Genomic DNA, 22,979 nt, shown 5'->3' on the forward strand with positions numbered 1-22,979 from the left:
TGCATTTAGCCTATTTTCCTATTTTTGGTTATTTTCACTTATTATTTTTAAGTGACTTTCCAACAAAAGTAGGTAGGGCAATTTCGCTAAGTTAATATATAAGCAAACCCAAGTTAGCACTTTCTGGCAGAAGAGGCAGCAGGAGCTTCCCGCTCAACAGGCAACTTCTCAGCAGTACCCTGCCTTAGCATTAGACCATCACCATCACCATCACCACCCTCCCTTGGTGTTTTTCTCCCTACAGCCAGCCATCGCCAGAAGCCTCCAATTCTTGGCGCTTTTCCTGTGACAGGCTCAGCCCAGCCATTAGCGTTTTCACTAACACTAGGCAGCCAGCATTGATCAGCGTTTTGTAGTAGATTATCATCCCATGCATCAAAGACTTCAGCGTTTTTGCTTGCAACACCAAACCAGCAGTAGCGTTTTTGGCAAGATGCAGATTCAGCCAGCGTTTTGACTTTCAGCCCCTTGCCGCAGCAGATACACACAGTTTTCAGCCCTAGACACAGTAGCAGATCAGCCCCAGATCGGTTGCAGATGCTCCCCCATTTTCAGCCATAAAAACGCAGCCAAAACAGTCATTTTCAGCCACCGAAACAGTCCCGAAAAACAACAGATAGAAGACTACAGATTTCAGCCATCGAGTCGTCGTCGTCACCACCGTCGTCGTCATCAGCATAGTCCAAGTTGCATCAATCCATTGCATTCGCATTGTACACCTTTGTGCAATCAAGTTAGACCACTCTCGCCGACGAGAGTGGGGCCTTCGGAGGAGGGTTTTACAACCTCTCGGGTGTCGTATCTCTTCTCTCTCCTTCTCTGTCTCATTCACTTGCACGCACAATATCCACTCACCTTGTTCGTGATCATAGCACTCTACAAGATGGAAAGGTCTCTCTTTCCCTAAGAACTAAAAGGAACCTTGAGCAATAAAGATCACTAATCTTGAGAAAATACAACATTCATTCCGCTGCACCTTACATGATTCCATCAAGAAGAATAACACTTGGGATTTGGTTTTGTGGCATGCCAAGCGGAAGGTGATTGGTGACAAATGGTCAACAAGGCTCAAGTACAAATCTAATGGCTCTTTGGATAAGCAGAAGACACAACTTGTTGCCAAGGTCTTCTCTTAGAGATATGGTGTGGACTACAATGAGACGTTTGCATCTATTGCGAGGATGGCGACCATTCAGACAATTTTTGCCCTTGCCTTTTTTGGGTGGCCCGTTATCAAATAGATGTCGTCTCGGCTTTCCTCAAAAGCAACTTATAGGAGGAGGTGTATGTGAAGTAACCTCCAGGGTTCTTGGATTCAGATTTCAATGATATGGTTTGCAGGTTGTGGAAGACTCTCTATGGCTTGAGACAAGCCTCTCAAGTGTGGTACCAAAGGATAGGCTTTTGCTTCCTACGACGTTCTTTTTGTCGTTCTTCTGCAGACCCGGATTTGTATATTTACGGTGAGGGTGGATTGGTGACACTTATTTATTCTCTCTGTGGACGATCTTGTGATTACAGGTAGCCATATTGAGCACATCCGCAGGACTATTGAGACCTTGGCTAAGGAGTTTGAGATGACATATCTCGGCTTGCTTCATTACGTTTGTGGATTGGAGATATGGCAGATAAAGGGGGACATCTTTCTCTCTTTAGCAGCGGTATGTCCAAGAGTTGCTGGAAGCATTTGGTATGATCGAGTGTAAACCTATTTCTAGGGCATCTGGGGATTCTGCTGAGAAGTTGCTTGTTGGGCGAGTGCTCGTGCTGCCTCTTCTGCCAGAAAGTGCTAGTGCTAGGTTTCTACTTATACAAACTTAGTCAATTTGCCCTACCTACTTTCCAACAAAAGTCACTTAAAAATAAGAAGTGAAAAATGTCAAAAATAGGGAAAATAGGTCTATGTACTTTCCAACAAAAGTCACTTAAAAATAATAAGTGAAAAATGTCAAAAAATAGGGAAAATAGGTCCATGCACTGTAAAAATGCTCCTGATAGGTTCTGATGGAAATCTGATGATCATGCTGTGTGCAACCAGAGGATATGCATCTAATCTAAGTGTCTGCACATGCACGGTCTGCGAACAGACTCACAAAGGTGCCGTATCACTTCCTATTCTAGACTGACTTGACTGAATTAAACCCTGGTCATGCTGTAGCTTGTCCACGGACACATAGAGTTGGATGTGTCATGTGACATCCCCTCCTTTTCAAAGTGAGGTACTGGTACCGAACTGTATGGAGTCCACGGAGATCGCCAACAACATCCGGAATTCTTGAAAGGACTCTTTGCCGGCCCACTCTGAGGTGTGGGTCGTGCGATACTTGAACTTCATAAAGGTTTGCAACGCTTGCTTTTTTGGGCCACGCCGAAAGCGACACAAAATCATCTGTAGCTCCTTCAATGCTTCAACTTCGTCTATGGACGTAGGTCCATCTTCTTCAAGAATCTCAGAGGCTTAAAATTCCTGAAACCACTTCCAACACAAAAGCATGAACATACCTAGTCCATGTAAAGTGACTGGAAAAAATCTAATCTTCCTAAAGGACTGTGCATGCAATGTAGATGAAAGAAGAGACGAAGTGCCAAACCATTCATCAAACACATGCAAAAATGGAATCCAAACTCACCTTTCTGATCTAAATCAATCAACTGTGGCAAAACACAATGGAAATGCCGATGCTTGATGCTGAATCTTTCTTGTGCTCTTTCTACGATTGTGTCATGCCAAGGGAGAGACATGGCAGATGACTTCCTTGAATGTATACTTTTCAGCTTTTCATGAGAAATCCGCATACATCCATGCTCATTCATGAGTGAGACGCGCTCAACGTACAATATGTCATGCCTAGGAAAAGGGATCACATAAAGACGCTGACTAAAATACAGGAAACGATCACGAATGAAGCACTCGTACAATGCGTGCTGACGAATCACTCGAACACATAATACTTCCTGTGGGGTTTCTTGAGACCTAGGCTCGAGGGCCAAGATCGGTTCTTCCTGAGGGGGTTCTTTCTGAGGGGGCTCTTCCTGAGGGGCGTCTTTGGACCTCAACTCGAGAGCCAAGATCGGTTCTTCGTGATTGATCGAATCTGCAATGAGGGTAGCTTCACTAGAGAAAGTATCAACTAACACATCATCCTTGTGAACAATCACATAATCTTCATGCAAATCATCATGCTTGTGAGAAATCACATCTTGATCATGCAAATCATCATGCTTGTCATTATCATGCAATTCATCATGCTTGTCATTATCATTCAAATCATCATGCTTATCATCATCATTCAAATCATCATGCTCATCATTATCATGCAAATCATGTGTGTCATGCTTGCGAGAAGAGACGGAGAGAGTCTCCTTTTCCGAATTCTGTGCAAACGGTGCCTCCACAATTGAAAAGAGTCTCAAGAACTCTTCCATGTGTTGGTCGCTCTTGTTTTTTCTTGCTTTGTTCTCGCGATCAAATCCTGCTTGTCTTTCTTTGGCTTCCAATTGTGCTTCACGCTCTATGGCTGCCACGCTTTCTTCGTATTCACGATCTATGGTTGCCCTTCTTTCTTCGTAGGCCTTTCTTTCTGCTTTTCTTTCTTCGCGTTCTAACTTCCTTTCCATAAGCAATTGCTTCAACTCCTCCATAGGAGTTAATGCAATCCTTGGCGTAGATGGGGAAGGTGGAGGGTCGGAAAAACCTCCTGGTGGGGAAAACTCATCTTCGCCTCTCTCATGCTCATCACCTCCATGCGAAGTATCCATTCCGCTTCGAGTGATGACCATCCAGTGAAGTCGTGCGTTCTTGTGGTCTTGGGTTCTTAAGTTCACGAGGAACTTGGGTTCTTAGGGGTCTTGGTTCTTGGGGGTCTTGGTTCTTGGGGTTCTTGAGGTTCTTGCGGTTCTTCTTTCGCCTGCAATCTGTGTTAGAGAGGGATCTTCTCTTCACCTGAGTTCTGCTCTTTTCCGCGGGTGCACCCCTTTGGCGGCCTTGCGCTCACACCAAGGTTGCTTTTTCCGACCTCACGTCGATTGGCCGGCCGCTAAGTGCACGGTCCGCTCTCAATGAGTGAAAAGAGGTACAAGGAGAGGCTGGACAAGCCCTTCTTTCTTGGGTTTCCTGTCACTCTTCAAAAACACGATTAGGAATCAACACGCCCAAGAGGACTTGGGTTACGTGTGACCGCAATAAGCAAAAAAATTCTGTGGTTCTTGTGGTTCTTTCCTTGAGTGATACAGAACATTGCCAAAGCTCTGATACCAATGTAAGGTGCAGCGGAAGTGAATGTTGAACTTTGCTCAAGTTGAGTGCTCCAAACTGTGCTCAAGGGTTCCTTTTACTTACGGAAGGGAGAGCCTTCCGTTCCTTTAGTGAGAGAGTGCAATGGACACAAACAAAGTGAATGGACACTGTGAATGGAAGTGCATGAGACTGATAGATAGACAGAGAAGAGAATACGACACCGGAAGTTGCCAAACCCTCCTCCAAGGGCCCCACTCTCTATGGCGAGAGTGGTCTACTTATGGTTGCACAAATCTCTACAATGATTGCACAAATCTCTACAATGCTTGGACTTACCGACGATGTCAATGACGATGAGGACGACGACGAGACGGGCTGAAATCTGAAATTGCTAAGGGTTGAAATCTGAAAATCTTTATCTGCTGAATTCTGACTCTATGTCGGTGACTATGTCGATGACGACGGTACGACAACGACGCGCTGAAAACGCAGATGCTGAAATCTGCGTTTTCCGGGCTGAATCTGCAAACTACACAGGATCTGACCGTGCGGCGAGAATTTGCTGCGGGAAGGTGAGATCTGCGAGGTTCGGGGGTTCTACTGTGGAGTTTGACTGCTGAAAACTGAAAACGCTGATGCTTGTGGGGATTCCGTCACGAAGATCTGCAAAAACGCTGAAGTGCCTTGCAGATGCAAAAACGCTAGGGCTGATCTTTGTCCTTGCGGTGGAAATCTGCTAACGCTGGGGAGTCTGCTGCTTCTTGCTGTCGCCAGGCTGTTGTCAAAGCAAAAACGCTAGCTGATCTGGTCCAAAAACGCTAGCCTTCTGTTGTGATGCAAAAACGCTAGGGCATCTGGGGGTTCTGCTGAGAAGTTGCCTGTTGGGCGAGTGCTCCTGCTCCTGCTGCCTCTTCTGCCAGAAAGTGCTAGCGCTAGGTTTCTACTTATACAAACTTAGTCAATTTGCCCTACCTACTTTCCAACAAAAGTCATTAGAAAATAACAAGTGAAAAATGTCAAAAATAGGGAAAATAGGTCTATGCAATGTAAAAATGCTCTTGATGGGTTCTGATGGAAATCTGACGATCATGCTGTGTGCAACCAAAGGATATCCATCTAATCTAAGTGCCTGGACATGCACGGTCTGTGAACAGACTCACAAAGGTGCCAGATCACTTTCTATTCTAGACTGACTTGACTGAACCGAACCCTCGTCATGCTGTAGCTTGTCCACGGACACATAGGGTTGGATGTGTCACGTGACATCTGGTTTTTTTTTTTGGGGGGGGGGGGAGGGCGTTAGAAAAAAGTTTGTGATCTGTAATTGCTGTCCTCCCGCCTGTAAGATCTAGGTTCAAGTCCTAGGTCAAATGCATCACATGTCTTTGAGATACTTTCGCAGTATTGCCAAAAATCGTATGTGTGCACAATGCACTTACTAGATCGTACTCATTTATTGGATGACAGTTCATCGGAACTTGAGGCCACTCATTTCTCTATAAAACGACCACTTCCCTCATCATTTGACATAAGATTCCAAGGGCACTCTGTGTGTGCATTTTCTTAGCGTTTTTGAGAGCCATCGCCCTCATCCACTCTCCTTTGGCGCTTTCTCCCTGGCTGGAGGTGCTTCATCTTGAAGAGTTACCGATGGAACATCATTCAGTGGTCGAGTAGAGTCTTGCATTGAGGTTTTACTTCTGTGTACATTCCCATTTACGCAATCTAAAGCAAATACCACATCGGTGGATAGTAATGGTGTGGGGGGCCCTTTAGAGGATTGGTTGGGACCCCATGGGTGTGTCCTCTCTCTCTCTCTCTCTCTCTCTCTCTCTCTCTCTCTCTCTACATGTCCTGTTATGGAATTGATATTTTATTATTTGTTGCAGCTGACAGGTGGAAAAAGTCTGGAACCGAGCTAGGCCTATGCGAATGAAAGTATATACATTGTACATTTTATTATTCAAGTGCTCTTTTATGAGCTTTGGCCATTTATGACCGGCCGACCAGTTTGTACTCAATTTGACCATTTAAGAAATCTATAAATGAAATACGTGCAAGAGGGAAATGGTCACTCTTGCACGGGGGGAGATTGTACCCAGTGCTTGTGTCTTGTTCTCTCCTCTCCTCTCTTCTCTCTCGCCGTGCCGGCGTAGCACTCCGCTCTAGGAGGTGTGCCTGCACGTGTTCTTTCGCTCTCTCCCGCTCTCTATCTCTCTCTGTTCGTGTACGACTTGATTATATGCTCACAGGCTTTGTCAGGTATGCGTATGTGCGGTGTTTTGTTGTTTCCATCATGCTATTCGAGGTATTTTGCTGGGACGCTACGTATTCCGTCTGTAGCATGTCCATTTCAAGTATCTAAAAGGACCTTTTCGTTCAATTCCCCTGCATTTGACAATGATATTAGAGCTTTGATTTCACACTAATCCTCTTTATCCTTGATATTTTTTTTCCCTTGCGTTGGAGTGTCTGTTTTAGCGTTTTGCCCAAGGGCCCTTCTCTCACTCAAGGAGTTGCAAGACCTACCATTGCATGTAGGACTGTGTGCCTTGAGCGTAGCGAACGCAAACACTGTATGCCAAGGGTCACAATTGTGGTGCGCCTGCGAGAGGGTAATTGCATTGGTGTGAGTGCTAGACCACCTTGACATAATGAGGTCTTGCATGGATATTTGTAGTCATAACTTCTGACATGACAGATCACATGGTTGCAGACATGCATTGGAAACATGAAGAGGTTGATTGCAAGTATCAGGATTTGTTAGTGGTCTTCAAAGTCAAGGGAAGGCAGCATCCAAATCAGCCTATCTAGTCTAGTGCGACCACACACTTTGATGATAGTTTTACAAGTGGCATTAAGCTCCAATATATAGGCCTTTAGTCTCAAAAGCAACTTCAAAACATCTTGCTAAAAAGGTGGTGCGTATAAGTACTTAAATCATCTGCTTTCAATAACTTTAGTCCAGAAGCTTCGTCAATGTCAAAATTGGCCACACTAGTAGTGCCTGTACTACCACGTCTTTAGAGTTTGTACTACCTGCCACGCTACCATCAATCTGTACAGTTGTCAGCACAAACCTGCGCTGTGTTGTCCGGGTGGTAGAACTCAGACAAGGGGAGAGAGATCCTCTATCCAGGGTTGTGTGAGTGCGTTCTGGTTCACCAACGTCAGCGGTTTGTCACAAACAACTGAATTGAGAAAAAACTCTTAAGAGATATGAGAAGTTGGGGTTACAATAAAGTTTGATATATAACTTGAGTGGATGGATTAATGACGTCATGTGCTACAGCTGCTTATCCCTTTTCGATGCTTGAATTCTCTGATTGCTACTTTTCCTCTTTTGTACAACGCCTATTAACCTTATGTTCTTGCTTCCTTGACTGTAGCACAATCCAAATTGTAGTTTTCTGTTCATGTGAGTTTCTTGTTTTAAAGTTGTGGTGTTAACTCATCTGAAATCTAAATTGATGACCATTGGAGTGACCTAGACCGACTCATCACAATGTTTCTTTTGTCAAAGAAAAGTAACCAGATTTAGCATTCTGCATGCCTTACTTTCACTTATGGAAGTTGGTTACCCTAAATCATCAAATGTGGCCACTTTCTCAAACTTCTCTTTATAATTATCTGTGGGGTGAAACTATGCTTTGTGCTGATCAATTTTTGTCTTTTGTTGACACTCTTGCAAGACCCCAGTTCAAATGTATGTTTCTATGCTTTCCAATCTTTCTTTTTCATGTAGCGGAAAGAATGCTGCTTCAACAAAATTTGAGAGATTATTGTGCATGAATAATTACTTACTGATTCTGTGCAATTTTCTTCGAAACATGTAGACAAAATTTGAACCCAAAGTACCAACAAGGAGGCTAAAAAAGGCTGTTGCGGTGAAGAGGTTGGGCTGAGCATTGGTCTTAGAGAACTCTTGGACTGTTTTTCATTTGTCCGATCTGTATGTATTGCCAGTTTCTCATTGCTTCTATTGGTGCTAGTGAGACAGGAGCGGCTAGCGAGATGGATATTTCCAGCGAATTGATGAAACTGGTCAAGGCAAGTGTTTCTAATGATACCTTTTTCTACAAGAACTGCTAACTGATGTTTTGAATTTTGTCCTTTTAGCAATCACAAGACGATGCTGCAGCTCGAAGTGCTAGACGATCTGATATTAGAGGTTAGCAACCTTGGAATTTGCTTTCTGCATGTGGGGGAGGGTATTAATATTTGGCAATACACAAAAGTGCAATGGCTCATGCAGCTCAACATGATTTGTGCTTACCATCATGGTTATGGCTAACCCTCATCCTTAACAGCTCCCACACGAGTTGCTTTTGGATCTGGGACCTCTGTCGCTGGAAGAGCGGTTGCAGCATTCAGTAAAGGTGGTGGCAGTGGTGGCGGGGGTGGTGGCAGTAGTGGAGACAGGAAAAGTTCCAAATCTCTAGAAGGTGATTTGTTCAATATCTTCATTTAGGATGTTTAAAATCTTATAGTCTAGCCACTAGAAGAGAAGGGGGATTGAGTTTATTACCAGTCAGAGTATGGCCATTATTTGAAGAATGTATTTGAATTGTCTCTTTTATAAGTGCCTGGAGAGCTGCATGTGACTTTGAAGAGCTTTATATCTTTTTTTCGAGTGCTCGTTCCTTGCCATATGAAGATGCCATTCCAGAACAGGCTCCATGCATGCTGTTTTAAATGATGTTTTGATTTTTCCTTTTACAAGGTTTGGGTTCTGTTGGAATACATCCCAAATGCAAACTTTGGTTGGACTTCTTGTTCTGATGACAACATAATCATAAAATAGATGAAGGTAATGGTCTTTTGTTCCAAAGTTGGACAGAAAACAGTACTAACTTGCAGAGTTGAAATGCTTATGATTATGAGAGTTGACAAGATAGATAGATAGTTTTGTGGCCCTCAAAAAGCAGCAAGGACAATTTTTTATGAACCTGCCATTGGGTCTATCACATTCCAAAGTAAAATACAGAATAATGTCACTCTCCTTTGTCAGTACAAGCCACGGAGATGCTTGGGATCAGCACTCTTTGGGGCAAGCTACTTACCGGGGATTTGGACAAGTAGAATGTGAGTCATAGAGAGAGAAGAAGACTAACCCCGGATGGGTCCCAAACCCCCCTCCAAGGGCCCCCCTCTCTTATCGCTAGAGAGGTATTTGCTTTAGATTGCACAAATGTTGATACAATGGTCCTAGATGCTGAGATGCTGATGGGATCTTGGTGTAGGTGCTTGGATCTGTGAGGTTAATGGCTGAAAATAGAAAATGCTAGTGGAACTGATGAGTATCTGCAACTTGACGAGGCTATGGGCTGATCTAGTATAGTTGATGTGGAGGGTGCTGATGATGATGGTGAAAATGGGCTGAAATCTGAAAACGCTGTCTAATTTGGGCTGGATTTGAAGGTGCTGTCGCTAGGGCTGATCTGCTAACGAGATGCTGATTGGTGCAAAAACGCCATGGCATATCTGCAACAGGGCTGATCTGCAAGTCTGATGGAAACGATATGGAAAATGCCAGCATGCTGAGGTATTGCAGGTACTTGGTGCTTGTACTAAGTGTACTGACTTATGTCTCTAATGATGACCCTGGGGGTCAACTTTATAGGTATTTTAAGCTAGGTCAAGTAGGAACCTCATAAAATACCCCACGACTTTATAAAAGGCTGCTATATGTCACTTGTTAATAAGTTGATGAACCCTTAATAAGAGGTGCTTCGTATGTGGCAACTACCTACTACCTAGGTTGGGTACTAACAATATTGCATGGGAACACTCCCCCAGTGTATACACCTAGCAGACATTGGCTATGCTCATGTGCAATCAAAGGGTATGTAACTACGCTAAAGTGCCTAGGCATGCACGTCTTGTGTTCAGGCTCACAAGGGTGCGAGAACACTTCCTAGGCTGTCCTAAACCCTAGAAGTAGGATATAGCTTGTCCACATGCACATAGGGTTAGGTGTGCACGTGATACTAAAAGTTTGTTCTAGTTTGTCCTTTTCAGTTGGCACATGGTGCCCTTTTGTTACAGTGGTATCAGAGCGTTGTCATTTTCTGTTTTGACAAGCAAACCGGTCCTACATGAACCTACAATGACAAGCTATGGAGAACACATTGACGTGAACGGATTTTGTTCTGGACAATTTTGAACAAATTAGGGTTTTCAACAAGTTAGGGTTTCTGCAGCATGTGTCAAAATTATATTTCGGGTGCTTTTTGCAAACAACAAGAAGCAAGATGGAGAAACATGGAGTTACAACCATGGGAGATTGAAAACCAACAAGAAGAATCACTTGTTTGAGTTTTGAGTGGGATTTTGAATACTGTTTGACAATATTGTTTGCATATCTGTTTTGAACTTGTCTTGGTGCTGATTGAATTTGTTTGATTCTGGTTCCAATACTGTTGGATAACCTCTTACGATACACACTACTTGGAACTTCTAAACGATGTAGGCCTTGGTTTGGGGAGCTTTTAGTTGGAACTAGAAACCTTTGAGCGATGTAGGTTGCGGTTTGGGGAGCATTTGGTTGTATCTAAAACCCTCTGAACGACGCAGACTTCACTTTGGGAAGCGTTTGGTTGAATCTGGATGTTTTTATGCTATGTGTTTACACATGTGAATTTTGTGTCATTTGAAAAGCATTTTGTGAAGCACATGAATCTAGTGCATCAATAGTTCCAATTGGGATGAGATTGCTTGGGTATGTGTTCTTAGTGCATCTAGATGCCCCTTGACAGGACTAGTGCGGTCTGGGTGTGATGGCTAACATTGCTACGACGGAATATCAAGAGCTCCGATGCGGATGAGATGACTGGATCAAAATTTGATTGTGGAACTGTATGGTGTAATGCATGCTAGAGAATGTGCTGTCTGGTACTCATGGGCCTTGGCATGTATTCATAAAGGCAATGTCTGCTAAAGAATCAGATTGAGTTTTGGAGGTCTAATCGCGAACGATTACTCTTTCTTTCAAGAGGGGGGTATGTCACAAGTTTGGTGACATGGCAAACCCTAGGGGTTTAGGGCCACTAAAGGCCTCCAAATTATGGACAATCGGTCGAGGGCCCACTAAACCATGGTTGCTTTCCGCAATTTACGGAATTGCTTTTGGGTGCCAATTTTTGATTGAGAGCTTCTGTGCTTTTCATGTATGATGCTTTTCGAGTCTCATGTTCAGTTTGTGGTTATAGAGGTCGTGTGTCGGAGTTTAATGGCCCCTTTCACTTTGCGAGAGATGTGTGATGTAGTGGTTTATCGTGATGGTGCATCTTGTCCTGGAGGGGAGGGGTTAATTTGGTAGTTTTTCTTGCAGTTTTGGGATGTACTCAGTCTCGTTATTCTTTCTGGCTGACAATTCATTTTTGACACAGGAAATATGTCTGCATCTATGTATTTGGGACTCATTTCTCTTATACCGGATGGCGAAGATGCATCGTCCCTTCGACAGTGGAGGCTGATCACTCTCATGTCTTCCGTGTATAAGATATGATTACTATGCATTCGAGACCTTCTTTGCCCGATCTCATCCATGCTTCTCATATAGGGTCCGTGCATGACATGCATTTTGGACATCTTCACATTCTATGAGGCCGCCAGTCGGGACAACCAACAACTGTCATGCTTCTTGATTTTGAGAAGGCTTACGATAGAGTAGATTGGGGTTTCCTAGAGGGCAATATATAAAGGATGGATTTTCCCTTACAGTGGATCAGAGGTGTGGCAACAATATATTGTACTACTCCTAGGCCACATTGGATGCAGTTTTCCTTTGTTTTGTTCAGTCCGACAAGGATGTCCCTTCCTAGCTTCTTTTCGTTTTTGGCTGAAGCCATGCCACTCTTCTTTCAGCGCAGGACACCACAATTGCGAGGTCTTGCTATGCCTTTGGATGGCTCGCTAGATTTGTTGGATTAGGAGTATGTGTATGACACCATGCTCTATGATACACAATTTGGATAGTCTATGGGGTGCTCTTTGTACCCTATGACACACATATGACACACACACTTTCAACAGTTTACGGGAGGCTCTCGCTACCTTTTGCTTGGCATTGGTTCTCTCATCAATTGACACAAGTCTTGTAGGAGTTGATGAGGACTGTCAGTGGGGTATGCAACATAATTTCACTTTGCTACCTAGAGGACAGACTTGCAATATTTGGGTTTTCATGTTGGCATTGACGTGTCAGTTGAGCAGCTGTTTGAGCCAGTTTTACAGTCTATCAGGAGGAAATTCTGCCATTGGTCTTCATTGCATTTGTCTTTGACTACTAGCAGAGCCCTTGTGTGAATCAAGTTCTTGTGACGGCTCGGTTCACTACATCCTGCATTACTTTTCACTCTAGCATCATGGCACATTTGCGACGCCTAGTGCGCAACTTACTGTGGGATGGCTTAGATGGATCTACTGACACATGGCCCAACGTTCATTGGGACATAGTTATATTGCCTAGAGAGGAGAGAGGCTTGGGGATTCTTTATCCAGAGATCCAGAGCAATGCATTGCTTGCCAAGCTCATGGTACTCGGATTGTTTATTGGAGCCTAGCCTTGGAAACAATTTTTGTACCCATGCCTCCCCTTGGTTTGGGTCTATGGATAGTGCCGGAGCTTGGGGTCCAACCATAAGATTTATCTTTAGTATTTACAAAAGATTCTTTGGATACATATCATTTGTCACCCTTTATGTGTTGAGGATTTGGAAGAAAACGCTGATCTTCTTCTTCTTGAGAAAACGCTAGGGCTCCTGCCGAGGTGCTGCCTGACTGCTGGGTGCTTGCCTCCTTGTGTCCCTGCTTCTTTTGCCTCTACTGAGGGCCCAATGGGTTTCTTTTGTAGATCTTTAGCAAACTGCCCTACTTACTTTTTCAACAAAAGTCACTTATTAATAAATAAGTGAAAAATGTGTACTTTGGCAAAAAGGATTCTATACTTTGGAAAATGCTCATGATGGGTACTGAATGTCGGGTGAATGATCATGCTGTTTGCAATCAGAGGGTATGTAACTATTCCAAGTGCCTGGACATGCATGGCCTGCGCATTGGCTCACAAGGGTGCCAGAACACTTCCTAGGCTAACCTGAACCCTAGAACTGGGATAGCTTGTCCACATGTACATAGGGTTAGATGTGCACGTGATATCCCCTCCTTTTTAAAGCGAGGTGTCACAAAGTGATGACGTGGCGGACAACAAAAACCCTAATTTCTGCCAGAAACCCTAAAATTCCTGCAAACCCTAATTTTTGCCAAAAACCCTAAATTCCGGAAATCGCGGAGGCGGATTATTATTATTATTATTATTATTTTTTGGAAAATGATGAGCGACGCGAATTTTGCTTTTGCTTTTTTTTTATAAAAAAAAAGAGAAAAGACTCTCTAAGAGAGAGAGAGAACTGATGCTTTTGATTTTAAAAGCTTTAGGGGCTCTGCTTTTGGGCATCCCTTGTAACCTTTAAATTAGTGGTGAGGGCCTCACTTCTCAGGGCATCTGGACGCAGAGTCTGAGAGTGAAACCCTAACCGCTCTCTTGTACTTTGATGATTGATTAATATAAAAAGAAATACCGAAAGGGGCGCCAGTCTTTGGGGCCAATATCTCTAGGCACGGAACTCCGCCGGGCTAGTTCAAATCTATTGTGATCTGTGAATTGTTTTGAAGTGGTTATTTGGTGCTGTCGCGGTTGATTCTTGACTTGGAGTGTCCAAGTTTGTTACAGTGTCCAAGTTTGTTACAGTGTCCAAGTTTGTTACAGTGGTATCAGAGCATGGCCGATTTCTCTTTTACGGGAAATCCGATCCCCGAAATTTTTTTTCCGCGGCACCTATGGCTTCAGGCAATGATCAGTCGACTCCCTCTGCATCTGGAGATGCGGGCTGGGATCACAACGAAGATTCAGACAGAGAGTATGGCCCGCCTCGGCCTACTCAGGCGGAGCAAAGAGAGATGGAGCGTCGTCAATTGATTGGCGATGCAACAAAGATGATGCTCAATTTTGCCAAGGACCCGAAGATGGTAAAATATATGAACCAGACCTCTTTGAAAGAGGTACAGATGGAGTGGCAGAGAACCACAACACCACTCCCGAAACCCGCTCCCAAGAAACCTTCTGCCTCCAAGAAATATACGGAGAAGGAACTGGAGAACGTGGTTGATGCACGGATTGCTCAGCTTTTCGACGTGCAAAAGAAAGGCAAAAAGCACGGCAAAAAGCAGAACAAAGGTACTGACTTCCCGGGATATTTGGGTCGTCAGTCGACATTCGACAAAGCAAAGAAACGGAAGAAGCGTGTTCGATTTGAAGGAGTACCCAGTTCTTCTTCTTCTTCTTCTGACAATTCTTCTAGCTCCTCGGATTAGAGCGAAGAAGACAGAAAAAAGCAAAAAGCGAAGCAAGACACAAAGCTTCGGAAAGGGCAAGAAAAAGGCAAAGAAGGCTACATCTCGCCCAGAGATTGACAGTTCTACTGAGGACTCGTCTACTTACAGCTCAGACTCCGATGACGGAAAGTTTTATGCGAACAAGAAGAATTTTTTTTTTTACAAAGCCAACCAGTATGACTTTCTCGAAGATAAAAGCAAGAAAGTCCGAGAGTTTAAGGAAGGTGGCCACTCGATCAAGTTTGATACTTTTGAGGATACTCAGATGCTTCGAAGGCTTTGTCTTTTATACAGCAGTTTGACATCGCTTTCGCGGGAGGACGCTATTCAGAGCACTCCAAGATTCGGAGAGCTGCCTCTTACTTTAAGGGGAATGCCCGTACTTGGTGGTCCACGCTTCTATTAAGCAAGACTGTGCCAGTTACATGGCTGAAATTCAAGAGGCTTTTTATTTCTTCTTGGTTGACTCAAGAGTTTGAGCGAGATATACGAGCTTCTTGGAACCATCTCCGGATGACCAAGAGCGATACAGTGAATTCTTATTATGAAAGATTCTGGAGCTCTTTTCTACCCACCTCTTCATTCAAGAAGATCTCGTTCAGAGAACAGATTGAGCGGTTTACCTTGGGTCTACCTACAGAGATCCAAGATCACTGCTTGGAACAGAAGTCAGGCTTCTATTCAGGAGTTGATGAGTCATGCAGTCTGACCTACCCCACAGATGAGGCCATGACACAACGAGCCGAACAGACTTCTGGGAATGAAAGTAGAATAAAAAAGAGCAACCCAGAGAAAAAAAAGGATGCACGACCCAAGCTTTCTCCTGAGGAGAGAGCTCGCTTCATCAGAGAGGGGAAGTGCTTTGGATGCGGGGAACATGGACATATTTCCGCAAAGTGCCCTGATAAGGCACAGAATGATAAAGACGACGACAGGTCTGAGAGTTCGAGAGCAGCTGAGGAATGTGGCAGAAAAGGCAGATAGAAAAGCAGAACTGGTACCACATGGTGTGGGACCTGCACCGAATCTAATGAATGAAAGTACAAACTTTGCCGCTTTCGAGGCAAAGCGAAGGATCAGGAAGCTCTTTTGAAGGAGCCAAGGCCAACTTCTTTTCATTTGGAATTGGCGGCTCGATTTGGAACTACGCCCGACAGACTGACGCCACAGGCGGAGGTAGTTCGACTGGCACCCGGATGGGATGTTGCCATTACACCGAGCATTGGCAAACTTTGTTTGCAATGACAGGGGTGTTCAGGGCACGCGAGTGACGTTCTACTCGGGATCCCTTGGTACCACAAGAACTACGCCGTGGTTGACCACCGGGCCGAGAAAGCGACTTTGATAAATGAAGGGCTTAGAGATTGTACTTGATGAACTTCAGTTTTCTTACTCATTCTTTTGGGAGAACTGAACGATGGATAAAGGTTGAATATGTTTTGACCTGAAGAAAAGAACGCCAAGATTTTTTTTCTCCACGCTCATGCCGATTGCTTTTGAGAGGGCCTGAAGATCATACCATTGATCTGATATCTGGAAGCACGCCACCGAATCGGCCACCTTATCGTGTGAGCCGAGTACAGAATGAAAAGATTATGAACTCAGTGAAAGACCTCTTGGAAAAGGGTCTTGTCCAGCCTAGTACTTCACCGTATTGCTCTCCAGTGTTGTTGGTTTTGAAGAAAGACGGATCTTGGAGAATGTGCATCGATTATAGCACTCTCAACGAAATCACCATCAAGAACAGATTTCCGATTCCTAGGATCGATGATATACTCGACAGGTTACAGGGATCCTCGTGCTTTAGCAGGATTGACTTGAAGAGTGGATATCATCAGATCAGGATAGCACCAGGAGATATCTACAAGACAGCTTTTCAGACGACTTTTGGGTTATTTGAGTTTTTGGTGATGCCTTTTGGCTTAACCAATGCTCCTGCGACATTTAACCGGATGATGGACAGGATTTTTCGAGAGTACAGGCTATTTGTTGGCACTTTCTTTGACGACATCGTTGTTTTCTCGAAGAATGAGGCAGAACACAGAGATCATCTGCTTCAAGTCTTTCAAGCATTACGAGATCACACGCTAGTGATTAATGCAAAGAAAAGTGAATTTTTTTTCCTACCATGGATACACTTTTTGGGACACATTGTGTCAGCAGCACAACACGAGTGCAAATGGACCCGGCCAAGATAGAGACTATCCGTGATTGGCCCGATTTGAGGAATGTCCATGAAGCTAGAAGCTTCTTGGGACTGTGTTTGTACTACAGGCGGTTCATACGAAAGTTTGCAGAGGTTGCTTCCCCTTTTGCATATCTTGACACAGAAAGGAGTACCCTTTTCGTGGGGACCCACAGAGGTGACTGCCTTTCAGACATTGAAAGAGAAATTCACTACAGGACCAGATTTGACTTTGCCGGACTTGCAGAAGTCATTTGAAGTATTTTGTGATGCTTGTGGTCGTAGTCTGGGTGCGGTCTTGATGCAAGAAGCCCATGTCATAGCTTACGAGAGCCGTTTGTTCTCTAGGCCGGAGATGACAGCACAGATTTATGAGAAAGAGCTTTTGGCGGTTATCCATGCTCTTACTCAGTGGCGGCATTACCTACTCGGAGCGGATTTTACTGTCTTTACAGACCATCAGAGTTTGCGCTACTTCTTGTCACAGAAGCAGCTTTCGGAAAAGCAGATGCGGTGGGTGAAAATCTTGTCACAGTTTCACTTCCAGATTGTCCATGTGCAGGGACAGAAGAATGTGGTGGCAGATGCTTTGTCTCGGAAACCGTTGGTTCTGGCTATTTCCGCGATACATCATAGGAGCTTCGAGGATATGGTCGATCAGTATGCCACAGATACAGATTTTGCAGATATTTTTACACGGATACGGGATGGGGAGACAGTAGCGGGATACTCTCTTCGGGAAGGCTACTTGATGAAAAAGACTCTGTTGTGCGTTACACACCCGTTGAGGGAAAAGGTTATGACTGATTGCCACTGTCCACCTTTTACGGGTCACCGCGGCATTGCTACCACCATGAAAGGGGTAGAGAGAGATTTCTTTTGGCGGAGACTGAAGAAGGATGTGGAAGAATTTGTGCGCAGTTGCTTGGTATGCCAGAAGGTCAAGTTTGACAGGCATAAGGCACAGGAATTGTTACAGCCTTTACCCATACCCACCCACCCCTGGGAAAATATTGAAATGGATTTCATTTTTTTTGATCTCCCGAGAATACAGAATGATCATGATGATTTTCCGATTACATGGCACGTCTGAGACGATTCTCTCCGACAGAGACCCCAGATTTATGAGTTTGTTTTGGAAGGCAATTTGGGAGAACATTGGGACGCGGTTGCAGTTCTCGTCATCGTTCCACTTGCAGATTGACGGGCAATCTGAGATTGCCAATTCAGTGATTTTAGATTTATTGAAGTCTTGTATCTCGGATCAGAAGACTCAATGGGAAAAGAACTTACCTTTGGTGGAATTTGCCTACAATAACACGATACACTCTTCGACGGGGAAGACGCCATGAGAGATTGTTGAAACTGCTGCGAAGGTTCCATCCTTCCTGAGCACGAAAGATTAGAAATTTGAAGCGGATGAATATTCGCGAGATTTGGATACGGCTTTTGCCAAGGTTCACGAGACTTTACAGAAGTCTCAAGAACGACAGAAAAAGGCAGCGGATCGCCATCGTCGCGACTGTAAACTGAAGGAGGATGATTGGGTGCTCTTACTTTTGAGAAGGCACGCCTAAGAAAAAAAAAGGGAAAGGAGAGGCTTTTTCCAAAGCTTAGTATGTGATACTACGGACCTTTCCAGATTACTGACAAGATAAATGATGTCTCCTTCCGATTGGAACTGCCAGATACTTGGAGGATTCATAATGCATTGCATGTGAGTCTCTTGAACCCTGTTAAGGGTGATGTGCCTGATGATGGGGAGCCTGATGAGCAACCCGAAGTGGAAGAAAACGAGGAGATCCTTGTTCCTGAACAGATTTTGGCACATAATGATACGAAGAAAGGTAAAGTCCGAAGGCGGTTCTTGGTTAAGTTCAAGAACTTTCCTGCATTTGATGCGAAGTGGATGGAGGAGGAGGACCTAGCAGATACTCCTCGGATTGTGAAACTTTACCTCGATGTTTTGGTTTAGCATAGTCTACTCCAAACGGAACCCAGAAACTCAGCTTGGCCGAAGATCTGGTGCAGTGGGATGCACAAGAGGGGAGTCGCTCCACTCCTTTGTCAACAGATGCCTCGGTTTTGATACTAAAGTCACTGATGTCTCTTTGAGCTTCAGGGATACTGAGAGCTGACAGTATTCTGCTGGATGACTTTATGAAATGGAATTCCTGATTATGATACTGATTTGTTCTTGACTTCTTGTGAGTGCAGGAACTGATAGCCGAAATGACTGCAGCATTTTGGTCTGATTGATCTCGAATAGACATGGTTGCAATAGGGGTTAGTCAATCGGACATCGATGAGGTCCCGATTGGACCTAGATGTGATTGCTAGCTACATTGCCGATAAATCATGGTCTAAGATCCGAATGAATGTTGAATGTCATGTGATGTCCTGTGATGTCTGGTGATGTCCTGTGATGTCGTGTGATGTGACTGTCGATTTTGTACATGTGCTAGATGTGTGTTCCTAGTACGTAGGTACTAACAGTCAGTGTCTGCTAAGACGGTTTATGGCTTTTGTCGGTTTTGCAGGCGTAATCGCGGTCGATTACAGTGCTTTCAAGAGGGGGGTATGTCACAAAGTGATGACGTGGTGGACAACAAAAACCCTAATTTTTGCCAGAAACCCTAAAATTCCTGCAAACCCTAATTTTTTGCCAAAAACCCTAAATTCCGGAAATCGCGGAGACGGATTATTAATTTTTTTTTTTTTTTTTTTAATTTGGAAAATGATGAGCGACGCGAATTTTGCTTTTGCTTTTTTTTATAAAAAAAAAGAGAAGACTCTCTAAGAGAGAGAGAGAACTGATGCTTTTGATTTTAAAAGCTTTTGGGGCTCTGCTTTTGGGCATCCCTTGTAACCTTTAAATTAGTGGTGAGGGCCTCACTTCTCAGGGCATCTGGAGGCAGAGTCTGAGAGTGAAACCCTAACCGCTCTCTTGTACTTTGATGATTGAATAATATAAAAAGAAATACCGAAAGGGGCGCCAGTCTTTGGGGCCAATATCTCTAGGCACGGAACTCCGCCGGGCCAGTGCAAATCTATTGTGATCTGTGAATTGTTTTGAAGTGGTTATTTGGTGCTGTCGCGGTTGATTCTTGACTTGGAGTGTCCAAGTTTGTTACAGTGTCCAAGTTTGTTACACGAGGTATTGGTACTGAGCTATATGGTGTTGAGGGAGTGCGCCAACAACTCTTGGAATCCTGCGAAGAACTCTTCGCCGGCCCACTCTGATGCGTGGGTTGTGCAGTACTTGAACTTCATGAAGGTCTGCAATGCTTGCTTCTTTGGGCCGTGCGGAAAGCGACAAAGTGATCTGTTGCGGCTTCAATGCTTCAACTTCATCTATGGTCGTGGATCCACCTTCTTCAAGAATCCCCGAGGAGGAAAATTCCTGAAACCACTTCCAACATAAAATCATAAACATACCCATTCCATGTAGAGTAACTAGAAAAATACTATTCTCCCTAAATGACTGTGCATGCCATGCAGATGAACAAAGTGACGGAGTGCCAAACTGTTCACCAAACACACGTAAAAAGTGGGATCGAAACTTGACTTTTTGACCTGAACCTATCATTGTGGCAAATCACAACGGAAATACCGATGCTTGATGGACAATCTTGCTCATGCTCTTTCTGAGACTGTGTCATGCCAAGGAAGAAACATGTAAAAGCGATTGACAAAACGGACAATCGGGAAACAATGTGAATTCCATGAATGCAAACTTTTTTTCTTTCGAGAGTGATCCGCGTACATCCGTGCTCATCCGTGAGTGAATCATATGCATCGTACAATACGGCATGCCTGTGAAAAGGGAACACATATAAAGACAGTGACGAAAATACAAGAAACCGTCACGAATGAGAAACTCGAACAATGCGTGCTGACTAATCAAGATTGGTCTTGCGTGATTGATCGCATCTGCAATGAGGTTAGCTTCGCTAGAAAAATCATCTTCTAAACCATCATCCTTGCGAACAATCACATATCTATCATGCAAAAAATGCATGTCATGCTTTGGAGAAGAAAGGACTGAGAGAGTCTCCTTCTCATGTTTCTTTTCTTCGCCTGCATATGAGAAATGGAGGTAAAGAATGAAGACCCTCCTCACCACGAATGATTATGGGAGAGTCACTTTTGGCATTTAGAGTGAGCGTATTGTCTGCCCAATCAATGAGAGGGTTATGTTCACGAAACAATCGAATGCCCAAAATCATACCACATTCTGAGAGAGGAGACACGAAAAATCTTCTACGGAAGGAAGCTTGCTGAACAGTGAACAACACAGCAACGCACTCTCGTGTAATGAGAGAGTCCATACTGGGAGCGAAGCCCGAACCTCGAGAGTTGTTGTTTGGCTAACCTCCAAGCAGGCTCTTTCTACAAGAGCATCACCAATCATATCATGCATACTGCCTGAATCAAACAATATGACAAAACGTTGACCCTTCACATGACCATAACATTTAAAGAGAGACTCATCAATGTGTGTGTCAGATACATGTGGAGAATTAGTGTGGTTCACTAAAGTGCTTGTGGTAGCTGTTGGTGCTGTGGGTTCTTTAGGTTCGTTGGATGCTTTCTTAGGACAATCTCTTTTCATATGACCTTTAGTGTGACATTCAAAACATCTTCGGTCTCGTGCATATTTGGCTCGTTCTTCAAGAGTTAACCAACCTCCTAAAATTCCTTGAGTAGATTTTTCATCAGGCGTCAACTTAGGATTTTCTTGACTGTTAGCTTTTCCTTTTCCCTTAGGTTCATTGTGAGAATTCTATGCTTGAGAAATAGAGGAAGATTGATTAGGAGAACTACCGTTGTTCTTATCGTTCTTACCATTGTGCAGGTTCTGAGAATTCTGAGGGGTACTTTGAGAAGACTTGTTCTCCTTAGGCTTACCTTTATTGTGCTTCATCTCCTGTGCGAGAGCAATCGCTACTGCCTTGTTGAGATCTATTGGGTCGAGGATTTCGACATTGAACTTAATATACTCGTCCAACCCAAAAAAGAATGCCTCTTTTCGCTCTTTATCCTATTTGCGTAATTTGGTGCCGAGCTGCAAAACACGGTTAGAAAAAGACAGAGCTGGCATACCATTTTGCTTGAGATTGCGCCAATCTTCTTTCAACCGTGCTACGTACTGAGGTGGCATGAACCGCGCCTTGAGCTTGTCTTGGAAGTCGGCCCAATTGAAAGAAAGGGGGACGCCTTCCTCGGATTCCTTTAGGCGCGCTGCCAACTGTGCCTTTTGCTACGCTTGATACCAATTAATGACATCACCAGCAAGATACATGGTTGCCGTCAAAACTTTGCTATTCCCTATTTTCTTAGTTGTCGCAAAGTAAGCATTAAATTGATGCAACCAAGAACAAATAACATTAGCATTCATCTTACCGTCATACTTACTGAACGTCAACTTCTCAGTGATTGGGTTGGTGCTACCTGATGAAGTGCCAACGTCCTTGATTGGCTCGGATTTCGAGGCAAGTACTTGTAGGACCAACTCTTGCATGCGTTGGTCTCTTTGCGCCTCACACTTTAATTCCATAGCCGCTCGATTCTCTTTGGCCGCTATGCGTAGAGCTTTGCGTGCTTGCTCGGCCACCAAGCGCGCTTGCTCACGCTCACGCTCCAAGGCTGCCTTTCTTTCTTTGCGGTCGCGATCCATGGTGGCGCGTTGCGCCTCTTGTTGTAGCATCATGTCCATCATCATCTTGACCAAAGCCTCCATAGGATTTGATGCAGTCCGTGGTGTAGATGGGGATGGGGGAGGATCGGGGAACAATCCTCCTGGTGTAGAAACTTCTTCTCCAACTCCACTCTCAACACCTTCGCAAAGTATCCATTCTGCTTTGGGTGATGACCATACACAGATCTTGGGTACTTGGGTTCTTGAGGTTCTTGAGTTCTTAGCTTGCAATCGGTGTTTGAGAAGGCTTTTCTCTTACCCGAGCTCGACTCTTCCCTGCCCTTGGCGGCCTTGCGCTCATACCTAGGTTGCTTTTTCCCACCTCACGTCAATTGGCTGGCCGCTAAGTGCACGGTCCGCTCTCAATGAGTGAAAAGAGGAACAAGGGGAGGTTGGACAAGTCCTTCTTTCTTGGGTTACCTGCCACTCTTCAAAAACACGATTAGGAATCGACACGTCCA

At 44.3% G+C, this 22,979-nt stretch overlaps 1 protein-coding gene across 2 annotated transcripts in view; it reads left to right on the plus strand.

Annotated features, from left to right (window-relative positions):
- Positions 1 to 22,979, plus strand: part of LOC147441295 (uncharacterized) — a 94,298-nt gene that overhangs the window by 19,558 nt on the left and 51,761 nt on the right. The window contains exons 2-5 of one of the 2 annotated variants that reach the window (XM_086482981.1): positions 8,074 to 8,132; positions 8,230 to 8,287; positions 8,357 to 8,408; positions 8,548 to 8,682. In XM_086482981.1, coding sequence (XP_086339107.1) covers positions 8,074 to 8,132; positions 8,230 to 8,287; positions 8,357 to 8,408; positions 8,548 to 8,682 — 304 coding nt within the window. The remainder of the gene's footprint in view (positions 1 to 8,073; positions 8,133 to 8,229; positions 8,288 to 8,356; positions 8,409 to 8,547; positions 8,683 to 22,979) is intronic. The other variant, XM_086482982.1, reaches the window with a different exon arrangement.

The sequence above is a fragment of the Adiantum capillus-veneris genome, chromosome 15 (genome assembly GCF_014529385.1).
Source record: "Adiantum capillus-veneris isolate H3 chromosome 15, ASM1452938v2, whole genome shotgun sequence".
NCBI lineage: Eukaryota > Viridiplantae > Streptophyta > Polypodiopsida > Polypodiales > Pteridaceae > Adiantum > Adiantum capillus-veneris.